Below are 22772 nucleotides of genomic sequence, written 5' to 3' on the forward strand. Positions count from 1 at the left end.
CAGCAGTGGAATTTATCCATGAGGGTAAAATACTGACTGCGTGATGGCCTCAAGCAGGGGTTTGCAGCCCACCGCCCCAGGCCCTTCATGATCTCCTTTCCCTTTTTCAAGTGTGATTCAATGGATGCGTTTTTCCTTAACCTGGGAAGAGGTTTCAGAATTGGTTTAAACATTGGGATGTAGTTGTATGGAGTAAACATGTCTGTCAGATTGAACAGAACTTTGTTTTGAAAAGTCAATTAACTATGTTGTAATTTTTTAAACATATAATATTTTCAGCTTACGTCTCTCTAAAAGAGACAGAAAGAGAGATCCTTACATGTGTTTGTTGTTTGAAAAGAGGCTTTGACACAGAAATGTTCTCTTCCCCAGAGGTTTAGAGGCTTATAGTGATATGAGTTATTAATAATATCAACATTTTTGGTACTATTCCCATTATTAGGCTTTCATCTAAAAAATTATCACAATGTCAAAAAACAAAACACTTATAAACACAATTAATTTTCTTCTTTTCTGAGTATCTGCTCTCTCCTAAAAAATATGACCGAGGCCATGACAGTTTCTCTCTGCAATGTGTCTGTGTGGCTAGGCACAGGAACACCCCACAGGTGCGCTCATCACTTGCTGCGTGGAGAGACTGTGAACTGCAGCTTCCTGCTTCTGCTCAGCCTGGCTCCCTGCTGAAGGACCCCCCAAGGACAGTTAGTGCGGCCCTGGGAGAGTAGTTCTTTGGGGGCAACTGGGGGCATAGATTATCCAAAGTAAACCCTGATCCTGCCTTAGCCTGGGATGCTGACATCATGAGAGGCTGTCCTATTCTGCGTAATGATGGAAGGGGTCTTCCTTGCAGGCAGTTTCCTACTGGCAGGGACAATAAGGATATGAGGATATTCATTCCCTGGTTAGAATTTTCAGCTTCACATTGTTTTGGTCATCAGCCATATCCCCACCCTTAGGAAAGCTTCCTTAACTGCTACAGCCTGGCACGAGGTGTGCTTTGGGAAGCTGAGGTAGAGCTGTGTGCTCTGCAGGCTAAGCAGCTCAGGAGAGACTGGTGGCTGGAGGGCAGTTCTGAGGCCTCCAGAGCTGACCAGCCGTCGGACGTGTGAGCCACATAGGCAAACACACTTCAGGGAATCGCTGGGCAGTGTGGGGAGAGGAAATCTACTAGGGCAGACAAGAAGGGTAGGGCTCAGATCAGGTGGGACCTGAGGACCTTGGACTTTCATCAAGGGGTGGGAATAAGAGTGTGAGGGAGAAAAGTGGGTGCAGCAAGGCCCCAGAAGGGTGGCCCAGCTTGGATGAGTTAGGGATGGGTGTTACCTGTGGGAAAGCTGGGCTCTCCTGGCTCTGCTGAGCACACCTGGCCTGTCAGACAAGGTGAGCCCGCAGAGGGGACTGGCCAAGACGACTGAGTCCAGTGCCCTCTTAGGGGGGCACTTCTGCTGAGGGGTGGGTGGCCAGGACCTCAGAAGTAGCCCCTCTTTACCCTGACCCTGACCTCCCAGGACTCATGCACCCAGGCACATCCACTTCCTCGCTGCTCTTCCCAGGTCTGGCTCTGCTGTGGCTTCTTGTTCCAGGTGTCTGTTCAGGGTCACTGCTCTGCCCCCCACCACCTCCAGTTCACAACTATCACATCTCTCTGTTGCATTCTCATCCTCAAATGTACCACGACCCATTTTCCATTTGCTTGTGTGAGGTTTGTCTGTGCCCTTCCTCCAGAATGCAAGCTCACTTTTCTCCCAGCTCCTTGCTCAGCTGTGTACCCTCAAGGCCTGGAATAGCACATGACCCACAGCAGGTGGTGCACGTGTGTGTACAGGGATCAGATAACTGAAGACTGTCATGGGAACTGATGATACATAGGCCGATGGCCAGCCCTGGGGCTCAGGGGCACACAGTTTGCATGTCTTGCCAGGGCACACGGACAATAGCCCCTCATCTGCAGTGTCCCAGCCCACCCTCCCCCCCAAGCAGTGCGTCCTGGGGGTCATGTTATAAGACATGGCTTGCTCTTTATCCCCTCTCCACACCCCACTGTGTCTGCTCTCTGGACCAAGGGTGGGGACCCATCCAAGATGCGGAAACAAAAGGTCCTTCTTTGGGAAAATGAGGAAGGGAAAGTGGGGGAAGGAGAGAACTGATAATTTAGGGAGAGAGAGAGAGACAGAAACATCTTTTAGAATGCTGTTTTACATTTAATAGACTATAGTGTAGTGTAAACATAGCTTTTATATGCACTGGGAAACCAAAAAATTCATTCGACTTAGCTTACTGCAGTATTCACTTTGTTGCAGTGGTCTGGAACCAAACCTGCAGTACCGCCGAGGCACGCCTGTATGGTCAGTCAGAACCGTCTGTCTTCTCCCTTGGCTGTGAATGCCAGGAGATCTGAGACTGTGTCTCCTCCCCGTGGTGAAAAGTAGAGTCCTTCATTATTCACTGAAATGATGTATTTAGCTGATTTGGGCTCATTGCCGACCTTTTCTACAAATGCTGATTAAGCCTTTCCTCTGTGGTTCACAGAGAAGTTTTCACATGTGATAGTTGCCCGGCAGAAGGGGACCCGTCAATGTGAGAGTGCCCAAGGGAGGATTAAGACATACGCAGTTTGCACATGGCTCCTCTCAGTGGATGGCAGCATCAAAGGACAGATGAAACTTACCCACACGTGAAGCAGGCTGGGCGCATCTCCCTCCGGTGCCTCCCTCATATCAGGCAAATGAGATCCAGGGGACCCTGGGGTCTTGCTCTATTGCCAGAAAATGCCCACCATTCGTAGTGGTATTGGTAATATCCTGAAGTCAAGTCTACAAGTGAATAGATCTGGCATCCATTTTGTTCTGCACTGATGTTTAGGGTCATCTGGGGGTTGGGAGGTAGATACATGACTCCATTCCTGATCTCTGTGGTATTTAAATTTGCAGCTCTTTGTTATTTTTCAGATCTCCCCTTGTCCTTTTTGAAGAAATGCTGAATTTAAACACTCTAGCCCTGTTTGGGGACTGGCCAGATAGAGTCTCTGGAGCCAAAGCCAGCTACCCTTCCCCGTCCCCACTGACCACACTTCACAGGCACAGGGGGAATGAGGACTGTTAGAGCAAAGAGGAGCCCCAGCAGCTCTGCATGGCACTCCGCTCTGGCTTCCCTACTCTCCTGTTTTTCAATCCACTCTCTACACTGCGTCCAGTGGCCAAGTCCTAAAACACAAATCTGACCGTACTCCTCCCCTTCTTAAAATCCCTCAATAACAACCTTTGTCCAAAACAAGATCACGATCAGGTGCCCTACCTTGGCATTAAAGATCCTCTGGGACCCTGCCTCCCTCTCCTCCTGGCACTTTATATTGAGGCCCGATTATTGGAGGTCCACACCATGCTTTTTCTTTGCCCTTGTGCCCTTGCTCTCATTTTAACTTCTTGCACTGTCCTTTCTACCCCTATTAGCTTGACTAAATCCAGCTCATTCTTGTAAGCATATGATCAGTTGCCATCTTCTTCAGGAAACATTCTGAAGATCCTCCTACTATGAGTTAAGTGTCTCTTGTCTACGTTCTCTTCCCTTTGTACCCTGTGCCTACCCCTAACATGTCATTTGATGCCACTTGATATTATGTGTGTCTGTGTCATCCACAGCACAACCAAGGGCTCCTGGAGGACAGAGGGAGTTATTCATCATTGTATGATCTGTCCTGGCAAAATGCCTGGCACAAAGTCAGCATTAAATAAATCCTGGTTAGTTAGAATTGCAAATTCTTCCAACTTCCAACGTGGAAAATGATTGCCGATTTGTTAGATGGACTCTGCTTGTCATATTTTCAAATCCACAGGCATAGCAGTTCTATTAATATAAAAAAGTAACCCAGTGCTAGCTTTGAAAGCCAAAGAAGCTCCATTTTCTTGAGGACTAAGTGAGCTCTACCTTCCTTCCAGGACTCAGTTCTCCAAGTGCAAGGCAAACCCCATGAGAGTTGAGACAGTGCAGTCAAGTACACAGTCATTGTCTCAGGTGAGATTTGTGACAACACAAAAGCCCAGACATTTCTCATAAAGGTCTCTGTGAGAGAGTCATCTTAATTTAAAACATTTGGGAGACCTATGACCATTTCTTCCTGAATGCTCAGAATTCCTTCATGCTTGGAATCACCAGGCTGGCTGCTTTTTTCAGCAATCTTTCAAGATGCATCTTTGCATTATCTGCATTACTTATTATATTGTGGCATTCTGTTCAGGTAATGGTCAATAAAGTTTCCTTTAAAACAATCACTTTTCAGAGGGAAATGGAGGATTCAATCATATATTTTATTCACCAACAGATACTGAGTATCTCTTACAGGTGTACATCTGTGAGAAAAAAATAGACAAAAATTCTTGCCCTAGTGGAGCTAACATCTTAGTGAGAAGGATGGAAGATAAACATTGTAAAACGGCATATTATGTAATATCGAAGGTAATAGGTACTAGGAAAAATAGAACAAGTAAGGGGAATCAGAAGTGTGGTACTGGTGCTTTTGTTGATTAGTTGATGGTTGTTGGTGTTCTTAGAGGGGCAGGAGTGATTTTAATAGAGGGAGTGTAGACCTCACAGAAAATTGAAACATTTGTGCAGACACTCGAAGGAGATGACAGAGAAAGGCAAGTGTATATGCAGACTGGTGGCACAGCCAATACAAATGCCTTAAGAAAGTTTGTAAAGGAACAGTGAGGAGGGCAGTGTGGGGGATGCAGAGTAAGTGAAAGGGAGGGTAATAGGAGATGAGCCAGGAAATTAACAGGTTAGGCGGGGCTCAACTTACACAGAATCCAGTAGATCTTCACAAGGACTTCGGTTCGTACTTTGAGTTCAACAGGAACCCATTGCAGGATTTCAAAGAGAGGCGTGACATGATCTGAGGTTATCACTAATCCCTCTGGTTCTGTGTTGAGAGTAGACTTACAGAGCAAGGGTGAAAGTAGAAAGAGATCCATTAAGAGTTTACACCTATCATCCAGAGGGAAAAAATTCAAGCTTGGATTAGTGTAGAAGCAGGGGTATGGTGAGATGTGGTTATATTCTGGACATATTTTGGAAGGAGACCTAATAGAATTTCCAGATCCCATTAAGGTATGACGGAAGTGAAGGATGACACCAATGTTTGGGGCCTGAGCAGCTGAAAGGGCAGAGATGGAGTCCCTGCGCAGGGCAACCAGAAGTTGGACGTACTACATTTGAAGCTTCTATTGGCTATCTACAAGGAGATGTCAAGTGGCAGTTAGATGCAGAAATCTAGAGTTCCAGAGAAAGGGAAAGCTGTAATTATAAAGATGGTTGAAATGTAAATGGAGAAGAGAAGAGGTCCAAGGACTAAAAACTGGGACCACCCAACACTTAAAGGTAGGGAAAAGAAGGGAAACCAATAGACACTGAAAAAGAGAAAGTCACTGAAGTATTAAAACCAAGAAGAGTGTCCAAAGAGAAGGGAGAAGAATTTTTTTTCCAGAAGGGAATGATCTGATCTATCAGCTGCTGTCAATAGGTCAAATAAGATGAGGACTGATAATTGACCTTGGATTTATCAATGTGCTAGGTATTGGTGAAAATGGGATACTAGGTTAAATAATGTCTCCTTGAAATTCTTACCTACACAGAACCTCAGTGTGTGACCTTATTTGGAAATAGAGTCTGCAGATATATTTAATTAAAATGAGGTCATACCAGACTAGAGTGGACCCTAAATACAATGACATGTGTCCTTAAAAGGAGACCGTATGAAGACACAAAGACACACAGGGAGAATGCAATGTGATGATGGGGCAGGAATTGAAGTATCACAACTATAAGCCAAGGGAAGCCAAGGGTTGCCAGCAACCACCAGAAGATAGGAAGAGGCATGGAAGGATTCTAACCTAGAGCCTTCAGAAGGAGCATGGTCCCACTGACACCTTGATTTTAAACTTGTAGCCTCCAGAACTATGAGAGAATATATTTCTGTTGTTTAAGCCACCCAGTCTGTGGTGTATTAGCTTCCTAGGACTTCATAACAAAATACCACAGACTACTTAAACACAGAAATGTATTCTCACAGTGCTGGAGACTGGAAGTCGGAGATCAGGTTACCAGCATAGTTATGTTCTGGTGAGGACTCTTCATGGTTTGTAGATGGCTGCTGTCTCACTGTGTCCTCACAGGGTGGGTGGAGAGAAAGGGAGTTTGGGAAGGAAGAACACTAGCTCTCGGGTTCTCTTCATATAATGGCACTAATACCATCACAAGGGCCCTACCCTCCGGACCTCATCTAATCCTAATTTTCTTGCAAAGGCCCCATCTGCAAAATACCATCACAGTAAAAGTTAGAGTTTCAACATGAATTTGGGGATACACAATTCAGTCCATAGCACTTGGTAAGCAGTCATTTATTCATCATTGCTGTACGTCTATTTCCTCATCTGTAAAGTGGAGATAATAACAGTCCCTACCTCTGAGAATTATGGTGTGGAGTAAACTAATATATGCAGTATTCTTAGAAGAGTGCACACTAAATGCTATGTAATGCTAACTATTATAATGATTTATAAATCCAATCATTTTGTTTTGAAATTGAAACAGTCATTTTCACTTGTTCTTTGCTTAATTTTCAATTAGCTCATTAATTTGACAGATTAAACTTCCCTAAACTTCTAAACATCAATTTCACACTTAATCAAATTCTCTAAACATTTCAAACAAAGGAAAAAAAAACCTTATAAATCTAGCAAATAAAATTCTAATATTTAAGCACTATTTAAGCAATTGATTGACTTAGTTGCCTTAAACATTTCAGACTAAATTTAGAAATTTAAAATGTGATTGTATAAAGTACTTCAAACATCTGTCACAGTAGGTGTTAAAATTGTTCTCACATACTGTGAACTCTTATAATGCTAATAAGTAAAATCTTACACATTTTGATTAAATTCCCTTAAGCATTTCAACATCTTAAAAATCAAATTTATAAATTTAGTATTTGGATCTTCCTAACCATTTCAATGTTGACTGTAAACTTAGTTATCCTAAACATAAGTTATCCTAAATATATCCATTGAAATCATAAACCTAGCAATTTTCTACTGTGTCATAGCATTAATCATTTACCTTAAAAACCTAAACAGCAGAATTGTGATAACAAAATGTGCTATTGCACTCAAATAAATATAATTTACACAAAAGCATCAATATTTAGTCATTTGTGATTCTTATTCATTAGATTTCTCTGGTGTTACAAAGTTACTTTTCCAAATGACAGAAACAGAATTATTAGCTTCAAGTCCCCTTTACTCTATGGCAGCTGCCATTAGGTGGCCATTCAGAGGTCTGAGTCCCAAGCTACAAAAGTACGATTACTGTACAGACATGGGACAGGGCACGCTGGGTTGCCTCCCAGGAGAATTTCACCAGAGCTATGCGTTAACAAGGCAAGTCCTTTCTTATGATTGGCTCCTGCTGGCTATGTTGTTGGTGGGAGACACCCCAAGCTTATTAAATGGAATTTCATTTCACAGTTCAGTGCATCACGTATCCTAGGAATCTTTCAACCTTCTTCCTTACTCAATTTTTTAACTTTTTTCCTTTTCATCCTCATTTACGTAAATGGAATTCTGTGCTTGCATGCGTGCGCGTGCACGCACGCGCACACACACACACACACACACACACAGCAGTTACAGTAAGCTTCCTGATGAGACTTCATTTACTCCCTGTTCTTTCTCATCCTTGATTCTCTCGCCTTTTCTGACAGCTGTGAGCTCTTTCAGAGTAGGATGTACATTGGTCATCTTTGTATTTCTAACGGACAGCATGTGTGCCTGGTGCTCGGTAAATGTTGGATGAATTAATGAACAAATGTAGTTAATTGTTAACTTGAATTAACAAACTCTAACTATTCACCACCTAACTTCTTCAGGTAAATGTTGGATGAATTATTGAACAAATGTAGTTCATTGTTAACTTGAATTAACTAACTCTAACTATCCACCACCTAACTTCTTCAGGTAGAGTAAGTTTTGCCTTCCAGCAATTTCTGAATTTGCCCCTTCATCTAGAAAACTGAGGCAGTATTCTTACCTTTGGAATGACACCTCACTTACAGCCCTTGCTTCTCACTTGTTTCTGATGAACCCACCTCAGTGACATCTGCATTTCACACATGCTGCCATTCACCACCCTTCCCCTCAAATTTGACTTACAGTGGATCTCAATACACTTTCCTATGAAGTCTGGACTGTTTAGAATTCTTTTCTGAACTTGGATCCTCTTTAGAAAGGAGCCGTGATGGAGTTGGCATCCAGGATCCAATAAATGGCCATCCTGGGCATAGAACTTAAGAGCATACCTTTGGATACATAAACACACGATGGCAGATTCTGGCTCTACCATTTACTCCCCTTGTAATATGGCTTTTCTGAGACTCAATTACCTCTGTAAAAAATATAGTTGTAATATCCATCACAGGTGGTCAAGGCAAATATTCAGTGAGATAAGCTATGCAAAAGTCTTAGGATAGAATAGGGTGCTTGTATGCTCAATAAGTCATAGTGATTACCCAAATGAACTTGCATTTTCCATGCTATTGCTCCAGTCTCCTGAATGACAGTGTAGTTACATGCACACTGCCATATTTCTTCAACATACTGATTCTTAAGAGGGCAAGTAGGAATAAAAAATGCCCTCTTTGAGGAAAGGGAGAAGCTAATTCTAAGCAGATAGAGCATGTTTCTTCATATACTTGCAAAGCTGTGCTAAATAATAGTGAATAAAATCTTAAGATTTTTATGCTTTTTAAATCATTTAAAATACAAGTTTAACAATAAGCATGTATAAGATTGACTCATGTAATGAATCACTTTGATTTTTGACAAACTTCTTAGTTCAAAGCCCTTAGATATTTCCTGTAATCCAAACCCATTTTCACATTCACAGGAAGATATTATCTAATGATCCACCCAGTCTTTTCATGTTCTTAATTTGGGGTCAGTTACCATGGCCTGTCTCACATCAACTGTCATTTTTGTGATCAAAATGTCGCTTCGCATTACACTTTTCATAGAGACAGTTCTCATCTTTGGTTTCAATTCAGTTTAATTCAAATCAGATCCATATGTCTTAGGCTAATTGAATTTGCTTAAATTCCCCTCTGTTCAGATATGATCATAACCACCACTTCCTGATGATGCCACTGAAGTTCTGATACCTTCCAGCCTCTGGTGCTGCCTGGGAGGTCACTAGGTCTGATAACAAGGACACGCTGTTCCTGCCTGCTGAAATGGGCCCTGGCCAGCACTGGAAACAACTGGGCCAGCCTCCTGGCCACCAGTGCTTGACCACCACTGCATCTACATCCCGCACCTAAATCACACTGGGTCAGTGCCCTTCTGAACTATAGGAAAATCTTCCCTTACACCTCATTTTACAGAAGTCCTGGCTGGAATGCAGCCCATTAGCTTATAAGAGTCTTTTTGTTTTGTTTGTTTTGTTGAGTTTTCCAGTCCTCCCCTACACAAAAGACAGACAAAAGGGTTGCCACAGCACAACTCCCCCATGCCATGCACAAAATTGCCCTTCTCCTGGAATGACCAAACTACTTTTTACACACCTGACTTGTTTATCTGGCTTTCCCTAGGAAAAGTTTGTTTCCAAGAAGCTTCTCTTGCAAACCTCTGGTAGGGATGATGCCACCACTCTGCCAGACATACTGAAACTCCTTTATCCTGTCACCTTGTGGGCTGGCAGACCAAAAGTATCCCAGGGCCCTAGTGGCACTGTCTGGAGCAGGAAAACAGGATGCTAGGATTAGGCAAGATGAAGCCCCAGAAAACAAACCCAGCTAAAGAAGGGGGAAAGCAGTAGGCCACTCCACAGTATTTCCAGGGGCTAAGCTTGATTCCAGCTCATTGCATATGCAAGGATACTCATCAAGTGAGCAAAGCCCATTTATGACAGTGTAGCTCCAGGCCAGAGCAGGTTTCCAGCTTCAGGCAAGTTCACTCTGGATTTTAGTGAGAGTGAAAAATGACAACAGAACATTTGGGGGTTAAAGGTCTTGTATCAAGCTTCATCTCATGATGGTAAGTCAAGCAAGTCTGCATGCCGCAAGTCCATCTCCACCTCTACTTCTGCTCCAGGTTCTCTGCGAGCACTGGGCAAATATCTTTATATAGCAACACAGGCAAGAATGGCTTATTGCCAAAAGGTATGCAAGCTTGCACCTGCCAAGTATTGCATCATTGCATGCGCACAGTGGGCAAGTAGATTAGGATCATTTGAGGATCCTGGCCATGGAACTTCAGTTTGCAGGTAGTCAGCACTGGGCTATGATTTGGCCATCAGCATCACAGTGTAATGGTGCCCTTGGGCATAAGATCTGGCAGAAGATGGGCTGAGGTCCTGGCTCGGCGCTCTAACAAGGTTTCAAATAAGGCCATAACCAGACACAAAGAAGGTCCCTAAGGCTGGGAACTTTGGGGGAGCTCTACCCAAAGGAGTCTGAAGGGACTGCTCAAGTGGAGAGGTGAAACTAAGGTCAGAATGGGGAAAAATGAGGTTGTGCATAGAACCAAGAGGGCAAATGAGATACACATGCAGATCACTAGTCAAGGGAATCCAGAGAAAGTTGGAAGCCATAAGTGGCATAAGACACCTGCTGCATCCTGCTGGCTTGGACTAGGTTTTCTTAAAATTACCTCATCTAGAAAGCCATGGCAGAAACTTACACATATAGAATGGACTTCTAGAGTGAGTTTAGGAATGAAGTAATTGCTAAAGCTTAGACTTTGAAATTAGAAGTCTTGAGTTCAGATCCCACCTCTAACGCTTAATAACAACATGGCTTTGGCCAAATTAATCTCTTTACAGCTCTGTATCCTCTAGTAAAGAACCTCATAGGGTTCTTTTAAGGATTTGTAAAATTCATATCTTAGTGTCTGGCATACAGTAGGTACTTAAGAACTGAAGGGATGTGGCACTTGGCCTAGTTGACTAATAGCACAGCTGATTCCAGACTGCATCATTGGTGGGACCGAGCCTGTGGACACTTGGCCTTCCCTGATAAGGAAGGACTCAGGGACTGGCAAAGCTGGGCCTGCAGGTGTGAGTCTCCCAGCTGAGAGAAGGGGCTGAGGGAGGGTCCTGCCTGATGTGGGTAGTGGGTTGGAAGTAGAGCCATTCAGAGGGTGCTCCAGGGCATCAGCTGATTTGGGAAAGTTGATTTGAATCACAATATAAGTCAAATATCCATTCACATTTTCCTCCTAGACTCAGAAAGGAGCACCCCTTTCCCAGGGGTATTGGTGTACCCACTCTCAGGCAAACACTTCAGAGCCAAAGGTCACAGTCAGATGCAGCTTTCCCTCTACAGTACATGTACACTATGGTTTTTATTACTTTCTCTAAGTTACAAAGCCCCACATGTGAACATTTGATCTTTGAAATGCAGTCCAAATAGTGCAGCTCAAGAATGCTTGTGGCTCTCCCCTATTTACATGTGTATTTTTTGTTATTGCTATATCCATGGAAGTGACTCTGGTTTTCTTCCTATGACTACAGCATAATACCCTTAATCACCACTGGAAGATGCCCTGTGTTTAAGTTGACGCTGGGCTGAGTGTGAAACACAAGAAGTCTTGCTGCTTGAAGTCTGGGGCTCCACTGACAGAGCCCAGCACTCACAGGGTGGTCATACCACTCAGACCCCCTGTCCTCCCAGCCTCACCTCCTCCTGCCCCCCGGCTCACAGCAGACTCTCACTAGTCCTCCCAGGCGCCATATGCCCCCTCCTGCTTCCGTGCCCCGGCACAGGTGTTCCTTCTGCCCAAAATGGCTCTCCCACCTTCTCTCCTGACGGACGCCTTTCAGCCTAAATGGCCCAGCTCAAGACTTTTATCTCAGAATCCTCTCTGTAGACCCCCTCAATCCCTTCAAAGTTCATCCTTCCCTCTGCTTAGCTCCTGTGCATTTTATGTACATCTGTTATTCAGCTTCTGTACCCCTAGCATCTATCGCAGTGCCTGGCATTTGTTTGGTACACCAAATGAAAAATATTAAAAATATATGATGAAAACCAAAGCATTCTTTTTGTTTCTTCTTCATACAGAAACGATGACTATGGGTAAGAGGACTACTAGTGCCAAGACACAGTAGGACAACAATCTTACAAAGATCTTCAGTAACTTTTCCCATCCAGCAACACCCAGAAGACTCCAGTGACCAAAGGCTGAGCTGTAACCACAGCAATAACTGGCCCTCTTTGCAGACTGGGTTTGGTGAGCACGAATGGTCCAGCCATCTTCAGTGACCCAAGGTGGTGTGTGCAGGGGAAGCACGTCTCTCACGGCCAAGAACCAAGATCAGACTATGGAAGAAACCAACTGGTGTAGTGAGAGGACTGAGAGTACCTGGCATACCAGGGCTCTCAGAGATTAACATAAGCACCTGCCCTGGCAACGTCACACTGACAGGATGCCGTTTGCTTGAGTGCCCTGGAAGGATGGAATATTTAAAAATATATCCAGGTGCTAAATAGGCAGCAGATCTAATTCACACTGGACTACCTTTGAGCTAATAACTGTCTCCAGAAAATCATTTCGCCCCAAGACATACTCCAGCCCAACAAGGAATAACCCGAGGAGGGCCATAGGATGAGATTCTGTTCCCCTGGAGCAATCTAGTGCAAGGATTTAAAGAAAATCTCCAGCAAATTCACTGCCCCCTCCCATTCACATGGCGGAGAGTACCAGTTGACCATGGCCCTTTCTTCTGCTAACCCCAGATTCTAAGGAGTCAGATCCCCAACAGTGCTTTCCAGATAGCCAGCAGCCACTTCCTTTCCACTGGTTTGGCATTAGAATGAAAGTTCATTGTCATCCCTGTTAGAGAGACATACATCTCAATGGCAGAAGCATTCTGGATACCTTTTCCCCAAATATTTATCCACTGAGCGAACAGCCTCAGAAACAGACGTCCCGTTGTATGAGACGAGTTGATGGAGAGGTAACACAGCCTCCCCTGAGGGAAGGCACAACTTTTGGGCCTTCTTGGCCTGAGAGCCTTCTGGAGTATTTCCATATCCAACAGCCCAGAGGCATAGCTGTGGGGAGCCACAGTCAGGTTTCCTTTTCGCTTCTAGACACATGTATCACTTTCACAGCACTTGGCAAGTGGAAATATCTGTAAGAATGAAAGTCAAGGGCTCTTTCCAGGTATCTCATTCATTGCTCAACTTCCTTTGTGACTGCTTTCGCCAACCCATTGGCAGCTCTACTTCTCGTCGTCATTGCTTCTGCCTCCATGAACTGAAACCAAAGGCCTGAGTGCACCCAGGGGAGGAACACTATTACCTAGTGGTAGTCTCTCTCCCGTTCTGGGTGCAAAGTACCCTGCCCGCACTTTTGTGCCAGTTCTCCAAGATGCATTTCCCCTTTTATACATTCCCTTTGCAGTGGAATCCAGACTTGGATTGTAGTTGACCTTCCTGGGAAGTTCATTATCTTCATTTGAATTAACATTTCAGTGTGGGACTGACTGGGTGGAAGCAGGGTCATTGCATGTCTTCAGAAAATTCTTGTCGCCACAGCTGCCTGGTGCAAAAAACTACCCTGTCACATCTAAAAAGGATGGAGGCTTTTGGCTGTGGGAGACAGTGTTACTACACTCTAGCTTCACATGTTCCCCAGCCTGCCCAGTCCATTTCCATCTCTGATTGGCTTTCGACCACCAGGATCCAAGAGAACGCAAGGCCCTGCCTATGTCTGATGACATGAGAAGAATTCAACTTTCTTGGCCGAAGGTTGGCCTGTGCCTATTTCTGCCTTTCCTGCCTAATACTCTCTTTCATCATCCTTGACTCAGACATCCTCTGCCGTCCCAGTGTTTTGAACCAAAGCGTGAGGACTAGTGCCAGTAAGAGAGTTAGCAGAGATATCCTCTCTAGAGCCAGGCAGATAAGCTCAGAAGAATGGTCCCAGAGAAATAAGACCAGCCCCATTAGATATCAAGCAGCCATCCCAATAAACTTGGGCATGTCCTTGGCACAGGGAACCTGCCTAGGAGATCGTGGGGCAGCTATGCCTGTTGTTTGCCCTCAAGGTCTTCTTGCCCAGAGAGTGAGCAGCCCTGGGGTACTGAGTATGTTACTGGCTGCTTGTTTGAAGCAGAAGGTGGCTTTGTAGGGACCAGCAGCAAATAGGCCTGCCCACATGGCTTTGTGTCTAGAAAGCTTTGCCTAGCCAGTCCAGCTGTGGCCAGAGGCCAGTTATAAATCTGAACCCCCTGAGACCATCTGCACCTCTGCCTCTCTTCTCTTGTGTTCTGTTTGGTTTCCCTTTAGTTTCCTAGTAAATGCTCCTTTTGAAAAATTCCAACCTTGTCTCATTGAACTTGGGCAGGGAGGTGGTGGGAAGGAGATTCTCCAGTGTTTTTTCCAGTGCCAGTCCTCTCAGTACACCCCCTATAAGAATAGAGAAGGAAATTAAAGTACCTTAACAAAGTAGAAACGGCAGTGGAACAAGAAACACCCTGGTTGGATCTTAGGAAGAGACTGGGGAAAGATGGTACCAAGAGATGGGGAAAGACCAGAGGGCTCCCCCACGCCCCTGACACTGATTCTCAGCCCCTTTGGCTGCCTTGGATATGTGTAAGTGCCAAAGCATCTCCCCGCCAGTGCACCAGACGCATTCAGCAGGCGACACGATGCCAGGAGGCACACTGGCATGTGACCAGAGGAGGGGTACAGGAGGGAGGGGAAAGGAGTGGCTTCTACAGTGTGGGTGGCATTTCCAACACTGTAAACAGTGAACTTAAAGGATGACCAAGGGATATGTCTGTGATTTCCAAGAGTCCCATAAAGCCAGAAAACTTAGGTAAACTATTCAAATGCTTATTATATCTGGTAGACAAAATGTTGGCATTTGGCTCCATTACAATAGCTTTCTGAGCCCGTGTAGAAGTAGTTGTCACTGGTGCTTTCTTAAAGCGCTGCTCCTCTGTGTGAAGCCTCAGTGGGACCCACTGCCCCCGTTGTGCTTTTTCTGGCTTGGAAGAGAGATAAGGCCCAGCATGGTCTTCAAGTCTCCCGATGTTTACGTGGGGAGGGCAGGTCCTTGTGGAAGAAGACATTTATGTAACGAGGGAAGAGCTCATGACTTCCTGTGACTCTAGGGGGCAAGGTAAAACCACCAGTTCGGGAAAGGCAGATTTCAGGCTTGAAGCTGTAACTGCACTGGGGGTTAAGTACTAAGAAGGAAGATTAACTAAACTTCTGCCCACCACTTGAAACTATTCTAGTGCATGATCTCACTGCTCTGGATGTAAAAACATTCAGCATAAAACATTTGCCCTCTTCTGGTAGACAGAAGCAGTGGTAGAGACCCGCTGGCCCTAGAAGTTTCAGAAGGAACTCAAACCAGTTACTTCCAAGCAGAGGACTGGTTGGACACAGCCCTGCCCTGTCGGGGGCTGAGGATCTGCTCTGCCACTGACCAACCCTGCAACCTCCAGGCCTCACCTTCCTACCACCCTCCTGGCCCCCAAGGGTCTCTCCCCAGACTCTGTCAGTCCCTGGTGCACCCAGATCCGAAATGTACCAGAGGGAGGAATAGCAGTGCACTTGTGTCTGTACTTGACCCACCACTCTTCTGGGCTTGAGAGGTCTTTGGCCATCCCTGAAGGGCTCAAGCACACAGCAGAAACTTGGCCATGGGAAATCCCTGCCTACAACTTCCTGCCTTGACTCAGCCTCTCACTGACCTTTCCTTCACGGCTTTTGGTATCCCAAGGCTACCACACACATGCGCACACAGCACGAGTGTGGTCCTTGCTCAGGAGCAGCTCAGAAAAGGCTGGTCAGGACTTTGCATCCCTCCCAGGCAGAGAAAATGATTGAGGAGAGCGAGAAATGCCAGAAATAAGGCAAATGTAATGAATGAAGCTGAAATTTTGTCAACACCAGTCCTGGTCCTCTCAGTACACCTCCTACAAGAAAGCTGGAGGGAGAGAAACAGAGGCTGTGAAGGGCTCCCTGAGAGAGGGCTGCTTGACCAAGAAGTAGGTATTAGATGAAGGAAGGAGGGAAGGTAGTTTGTGTGGTTGGTTCAGAGTCACGGCAGGAAGGAGGGTGGAGGCCAGGCACCTCCTTGCCTGGCCTGCTTCTTCAAGCAGCAGCTCATAATCCCTGCCTTGGGCTGTGATGGAAATGGTGTCATGGGATCTCATGGGCTTGTCCCCTCTCATGCCTCATCCCTGTGGCCCAGCACTTGGTAGCATCGAGACAGAGGTGTCTGGGGCTACCAAGAGCAAGAGCCTCCCTTCTCCAAACGGCACCACTCACACCAGCCAGCCCTGCCCCAGGGTGTGCACTGGTTTGGAGATGTGGGTTTCTCGGTCCTGATGCTCTATTGACTGCAAGAAGGTTTATAAAAATAAAACCACCCAGTTCACTTTATCCATTTAGCAATCCGATTGACAGTATCAATCAGATTTCCTGGGGAGGAGGGAGAAGATAAAGGTTTATGGACACTTTTTGTAGATGGAATACGTTCCCATTCAAATTTAAAATGGGAGAGGCCTAGAACCCCAGCCACAGCCAGAAAACTGTCTAAAAAGCCTCTGTCCTCTAGTGGCTAAAGGCACAAACAATTATTTTGCACAAAACTGACTTCGGTGTTTGGGCCTAGAACACTCAACTGTGACCACCCAAGCAGGCGCTCTCTAGGGTCAGGGGTAATTCCTTGACTTTCAGTCCTAGAGCTCTGATCCCGCGTAGGCTAAATGTTCACAGGTCCCCAGAGGCCTCACTTACTTGGGACCCTGTGCAGTAGAGACCAAGGGTAAGTCCTGTGCTAGAGGCAACACGGAGCCTGTGTGACATCCAGCCTTACTGCACGTGCTGACCGGCCCTGGCCCTGGGGCCTGCTGGGCAGGGGCCCTGCGCAGGTGGCCATCGGGCAACATGATGGCATCTCCTGGTCAGCAAGTCTTCTCCAGCTGCAGCCACACCTTTCACACCACCAGAAGTCACTGACCAAGTCCCATTCCCATCAGTGGCCCTCATTAATCAGTCCTCTCCTGCAGTCTGTCCTCCCTCCACTCTCAAACCCTCCCAGGCTGAGCGAATGTTGGCAAGACTTCAGGAGCCCTTGGCAGAGACATGGTCACCAGATGCTGTAGGAGCAGACACTCTGAATAGGCCACCTGAGCCCAATCAGCCACACCTGGCACGTCTAGCATTTACCTAGTGCCAGTTAGGACCAGACACCTGACCGCCAGGGGGGATTAGTACGTAGGAAACTGCCCAAGTAGCTTTAAAAAGCCAAACCAGGATGACCACAAAGACAAGTTTTGAGAGTTCTCAGGACTTTGGCGCAGATGGTTTTTATTTCAAAGAGCAGAGGCAGGCTATGACTGTCCCACCAAGCAAGTGCTGGGCTGGCAGCTGTCCCATTTGGGGGACTGAGGGAGACAGGGCCAGACTCTTGCCTTCAGGGGGAGATTAGGGAACTCTTGCCTTCAGGGGGAGATTAGGGAACAAAGTCCGGAAAGCTGTGAGCAGACTGAGGCCCGGAGCAAGGGAGGGGGCTGAGAAGAGGTGAGGGGGGGAGGGAGCGTCTTGGGAATGTCTCACTCCAAGTTATGACATTTCTGATACATGGAAAGGTTGGTGACACAGCAAAGGGGGTTGTAGGGACAGAATATAACTACAGTTGTATCTGACAAAGATTGGATATCCCATAAACATTTACATTTGCCATTTTTCTGTTACATTTATAGGACTTTCTAGGGGTCCTCTCCTGGCCCCCTATATTCTAACATAAGTCTCTAAGAGTTTTAAAGTAATTCTCCAAATATGTCATTATCCACTAGAAAAATTGCTTCAATAACCTCTTAGCAAAAATTCTCAGTCAGAAACTCTCCTTAATGTCTAATTTAAATCTGTTCTATAATATGTCTATTCCTGTTTGTTAAATCCAGACACAATATTTAGTTCCTGTGATCTTCCACAGACCTCTCCCTATCGCTTCACTCCCACCGCCTCCTTTCCGTATAATCCAAAGACTCAGATGACAACTGTAGCAAATTCACAAGAAAATCAGTACATCAAGGGGGAGTTAAGTACTTAAGAAAGGAGGAGGTTTCAAGTCCCCTAAGTGCCTCCCAGACACCTGCAAACACCCCTGATCCTCACAACTGGGTCTTTAGTGCAAAAAAGTACTAACTCAGACTTTTTAAACACTTAGTTTGGTATTTCACACACCCCTTCTCCATCCCAGAGCCCCTCCCCCACCCCAAGTGGCCCCCAAGTTGTAAGGTTTGATTGTCCTTATAAAGTCCTCCCTGAACAGCTGCCACAGAGGCTGGAGGGTCCAGGTTTAACTTTTGGTGTCTCTCTGGGGTGGAAGGAAGGTGGAAAGAAAGACTGTTTCCTCCTTGAAATGTGAAAGGGCCCCTGGGATTTCATGTAGATGAAAATATGCTCACTATTCAGGGAAGAGGAATTCTTTACAGCCTAGAGGAAAAGCAAGATAAAACGTCAGACCCAGCAAAGTCCCTTCTCATCTTCTCTGCCTGCCACAAGTGTCCTTTCCTTGAAGCCACTCTGGGCAGAGCCCAGTGCGGGACTGGACAAGGTTGGGGCCGCACTCAAAGGTGGAGAGAAGGGAATGAGATTTCCAAGATGGGCCTGTCTGAGTAGGTTCCACAGGACTCTACTGGGGTCACTGGGATGGGGTCCCTTGCCCACTGCTAAGGCCCGTGAACCTAGAGGACAGAGACCAGGGACCACAGTCCGGGAGGGTGCTGCAGATTGAAATCGGAGTAAAGACCCCCAACGCAGTTAGATGCTGTTATGGAGGAAGCCAGGGAGAGTGGCGGAAACAAGTCGTGACCCCAGGAGAGCAGCTGAGCAACAAAATTAGGAGGCACCTCGCATAGTTTCTGAAGCCCAAATCTAAATCTAAGCCCAGACTATTTCATACGCTGTGAGGATACCAGCAGGAGAATGAGTCTTTTTTTTTTTTTTAAGGATTGAATGGCGACAGAGAGGGGAAGGGAAAGAATGGAAAATACGAAAAGCAGATCCAGGAGCTAAAGAGCCTCAGGTGTCCTTACCTGGTCAGTTTCACGGCAAACACGTCTCCGCACCTTAATAATCTGTGATCCCTGATGCGATACACTAGCTGATCTTCATAATGTCATCCTGTGTTGTTAAGAAAATAATAAATGGCTTTAAAAAGTAAATAAGTTTGAAATGTATTTGACAAGATTGCCATTTAAATATGTAAGGTTAAAAAAGCTTCAACATTTCCCAGGGGAAAACAAAATGTGTTTTCTGAAAATTTATTTGTGAAAGATGTCTCAGTCCCTTGCGAGGATAGAGTGGGGAGTTGGACCCACAGCACTACATGGCTTGTAAATCTGACACTTCTGACAGCTCGGTCTTTGCAGGTATGTGGGATATGTTGAACCACAGTGAAATTATCTCATATCTGTCCAGCTTACTAAAGGCTGGAGGGCACTGAGCCTTTCAAATAATATCAGATTTGAGGTCAATGCAAAAGTCCATTCAGTGGGCCTCTCTGAGGGACCCAAGGTTCTTAAATCATCTATTCAAAATTCCAGGTGGCTTTCAGAGAGGCCATCAGGTGATGTGACCTGGCCACAAGGTGGGAAGGGGCATGGTTTAGACATGGGACAAGTTCTGGAGGCAAATAGAACCCAGACCATGAGGAAAAGTGCCTTTCTCTCAGGAGTTAATCTAGGCAAGGGTGTGTGTCCAAACAAGGCTATTAAGAGACATATGGTAAAGACAAGAAGAGGAGCAGAAGTTGGGCCCAAAGAGGCAAGCTCAATGCCGAGAGGCAGTCTTGCTGGCCAGAGGTACACTTAAAGGTCTGTAGACTACCTGTCCATCAGGAATATACTTCACACTCACCCCTCCTCTTGTGCCTACCTTTTACTCATGCTGTTGATCTTAATTTAGATGTTCCTTACTTGCAAAACCTTCCCTGATCCCGGAAATTAGGGCTGCCATAATAAAATACCACAGACTGGGTAGTTTAAACCACAGAAATGTATGTGCCAGACTTCTGGGGGCCAGAGGTCCAAGATCAAGGATCAGTAGGTTTGGTTTCTTCTGGGGCTTCTCTCCCTGGCTTGCAGGTGGCTCCTCAGCTGGTGGTTCCTCTGTGCATGTGCTCCCCTAGTGTCTTTTCATGTGTCCAGATTTCCTCTTTTCCTAAGGACACCAGACAATTAGGTTAGGGCCCCCCAACAGCCTCATTTTAGCTTAATCACCTTTTTAAAGGCCCTAGCTCCAAATACAGTCACATTCTGCAGTAGTAGGGTTTAGGATTTCAACATACACATTTTGCAGAGGGACACAATTCAGCCCATAACAGGTCTACATTTCTTCTGATCCTCCTACATGCCTGCCCCAGGGCAGCCAGCCCACACCTCTCCTCTGGAGCACCAATGTCCTGATGAGCCTTCCCCACAGGTTTCCAAGATTCAGACTTCACCATGTTATGGAAACCAGTGAAAGGGAGCTACTGTGCCTTGGATGGGGGTGAGGAGGTGATAGGAGACTGGAAGGGTGAGTGAGGGTTCTCTGGGTACAGGGGGAAGGAACATTCTAGGCTGAGGGACCATGATAAATTTCACAGGGAGTTTGGGATCAGTTACATGTGGCTCTTGGGGGAGCTGAATGTGGGGCTAGTAAGAGTTGAAGCAAGAGGAATTGTCTGAGCTCACGTTTTAAAGTATTTTCGTTTTGGCATAAAATCAGTCAATGCTTTATCTAAAGAGAGATAGATTGGGGATTGGAGTCAGCTCCAATCAGTCAGACAGAAAACAATACAGTTACTTATCAAAGGTCAGAAGATTGGTGGATGATGTTACAGCAAGGGACTATTGAGAGGGGGACAGGAGTGGGAAATAAAAGATAAAGGAAAAAATCTGGGGAAAAAGGGAGAAGGAAAAAGAGACATCCTGTTCAGATCTAAATGATGAATTCTAGTATCCTCGACGGGGTTCTGTTGAGATGGGCTCTGCCTTCTTATAGACTCTCCTGGAGTTGGCCAGAGCCTCTCAGTAAAGCAGATGCAATGGGGAACAGAGCAGAGAAGGCTTTAGAAATCAGGGGGCCAGTTAATTTGTAGGCACAGCAGCAAAAGGACCACCAGTGATAAATGTGGCAAAGAATTCCAAGAGGACTTGGAAAGCTGGAGGAGATCAGCCTGGGTGGCTGATTGGGCTGGCCTTGACATGTCCAGTTTGGACTGGTCATTTAGGGGGAACAGGCAACTCAGAACTGGGCTTACAGGTCAAGGACAAGTGGCTAGAGCCAATCACGTAGTAGTGGTGGCTGTCAAAGGATAAGTTGCCTTTCTCAGGATGCTGGAGCAGGACAGTAAAAGGATCAGGCACTTGCAGAGGACAAAAGGGGGGTCTACTAGTGGCTTACAGCCATGGTTAAGGCCAGAGGTTGAACGTAAAGAAGGCTAAAGAGCCAAGCAAATGCTTCTATCCCTGTAGCAGGTGCTGGAGCACGAAGCCATCTTCTCCATGCCACATGCCACTGAGTAAGACCTGCTCTGAATATGGCCACCATTGGCCACTGTTTGTCAGTCAGAGCTGTGACTCTCTCCAAAGGGTTTAGTTTTTCTTTATGAAACCTCTGTTAACAAGAACGTGGAGGTTTCCCCCTGGATGGTCACAAGAGTAAAGCCCTTTCCCAGGTGTAGGGTAGGTGGCGTCAGACTGGAGAGGCCAGGCTTGTCCCGGTGAAACTGGAGACTGAAGAGGGAGAGTGTGGGGCTGGAATCCATGGTGGGCAGAGAGGGCAGGCCTGCCAGACTGGACCAAAGGGCTCTGAGGCCAAGCTCCTTGGCGCCCACCCCAGAGAGAGGACGTCAGGGCCCTGGAGCAGCAGGGGGTTCGTGCTGCAGCCGGCTTCCCACTGCATTCTTACCCAATCTCCAGCACTGCTTTAGACTCCCTTAGCACTGAGCATACAGTTCATTGTAAAAATAATGTGAGCATGCTGTAGAAAACCAAGAGGAAGGTTATAATGTTCCCCTCCCCCAAAGTTAATTGTGATACAACCTGAGTTTTACCTCCACTGGACCTTATCCCTCTTAGTTTACAGTCTCAGAATTAGGACTTGAGGCATTTGTGAAGAAAATCAACCAGAGCACCTTTAGCATAAGGCTTGGTTCCCAAATGCCAGGCATGAGAAGTTTCCAAAAGAGCATTTCTTTCTTGAGGAAGGAGGCTGAGTTGGGCAACACTTTTTATGAGAACTTAGGAGGAGGATCACCAGAAGTTTACTGAGTTTGAGTAATAGTTCAAAGATGGTTCTTGGAAATAGGAGAAACTGTTCTTACAGATAAGGAACCAACCATTGTTTGTGATTTTTACCAAGGGGATAGCGAGGAATAGTTAGGGGCTCAGTCTAAGTGGAAGAGAGGAAGAGAGGAACATCTAAGGGGGACAAGGACACACAAGGGGCACACTGGAAATTCCTTTAGGGTCTCTTGCAAGGACCCAGTGCAAACCCAGGTCTTCTGACCCCTGGCTGAGTTCTTCACATCTCACAGATACCCCAGCCTTCCCCTTTGGTGTGATTGAGAAAGAACCATGGGTATCCTGGACCCACCCATGGAAGGAGAGATTGAAATAAGTTAAGGCCTGGACAGCAAAGTCGAGAAATTGGAAGATTTTACCACTTTGCTTTAAGTATGTGATTTATCTTCAGTTGGACCGGGTCC

At 46.0% G+C, this 22772-nt stretch overlaps 1 protein-coding gene across 3 annotated transcripts in view; it reads left to right on the forward strand.

Moving 5' to 3' along the window:
* SYT9 (synaptotagmin 9) overlaps nt 1-14372 on the forward strand; it is a 206492-nt gene extending 192120 nt beyond the window's left edge. For 2 of the 3 annotated variants that reach the window (XR_005025668.2, XM_036889616.2), the window contains exon 7: nt 12107-14372. Coding sequence is in view for 2 of the 3 variants with exons in the window: in XM_036889616.2 (XP_036745511.2) it covers nt 12107-12115 (9 nt within the window). In the remaining variant the exon portion in view is untranslated. Of the gene's footprint in view, nt 1-9159; nt 10699-12106 lie in introns of those variants that run through there. The other variant, XM_036889624.2, reaches the window with a different exon arrangement.
* Nucleotides 14373-22772: the final 8400 nt, after the last annotated feature.

Source organism: Manis pentadactyla, chromosome 9 (assembly GCF_030020395.1).
Source record: "Manis pentadactyla isolate mManPen7 chromosome 9, mManPen7.hap1, whole genome shotgun sequence".
NCBI classification, from domain to species: Eukaryota; Metazoa; Chordata; class Mammalia; order Pholidota; family Manidae; genus Manis; species Manis pentadactyla.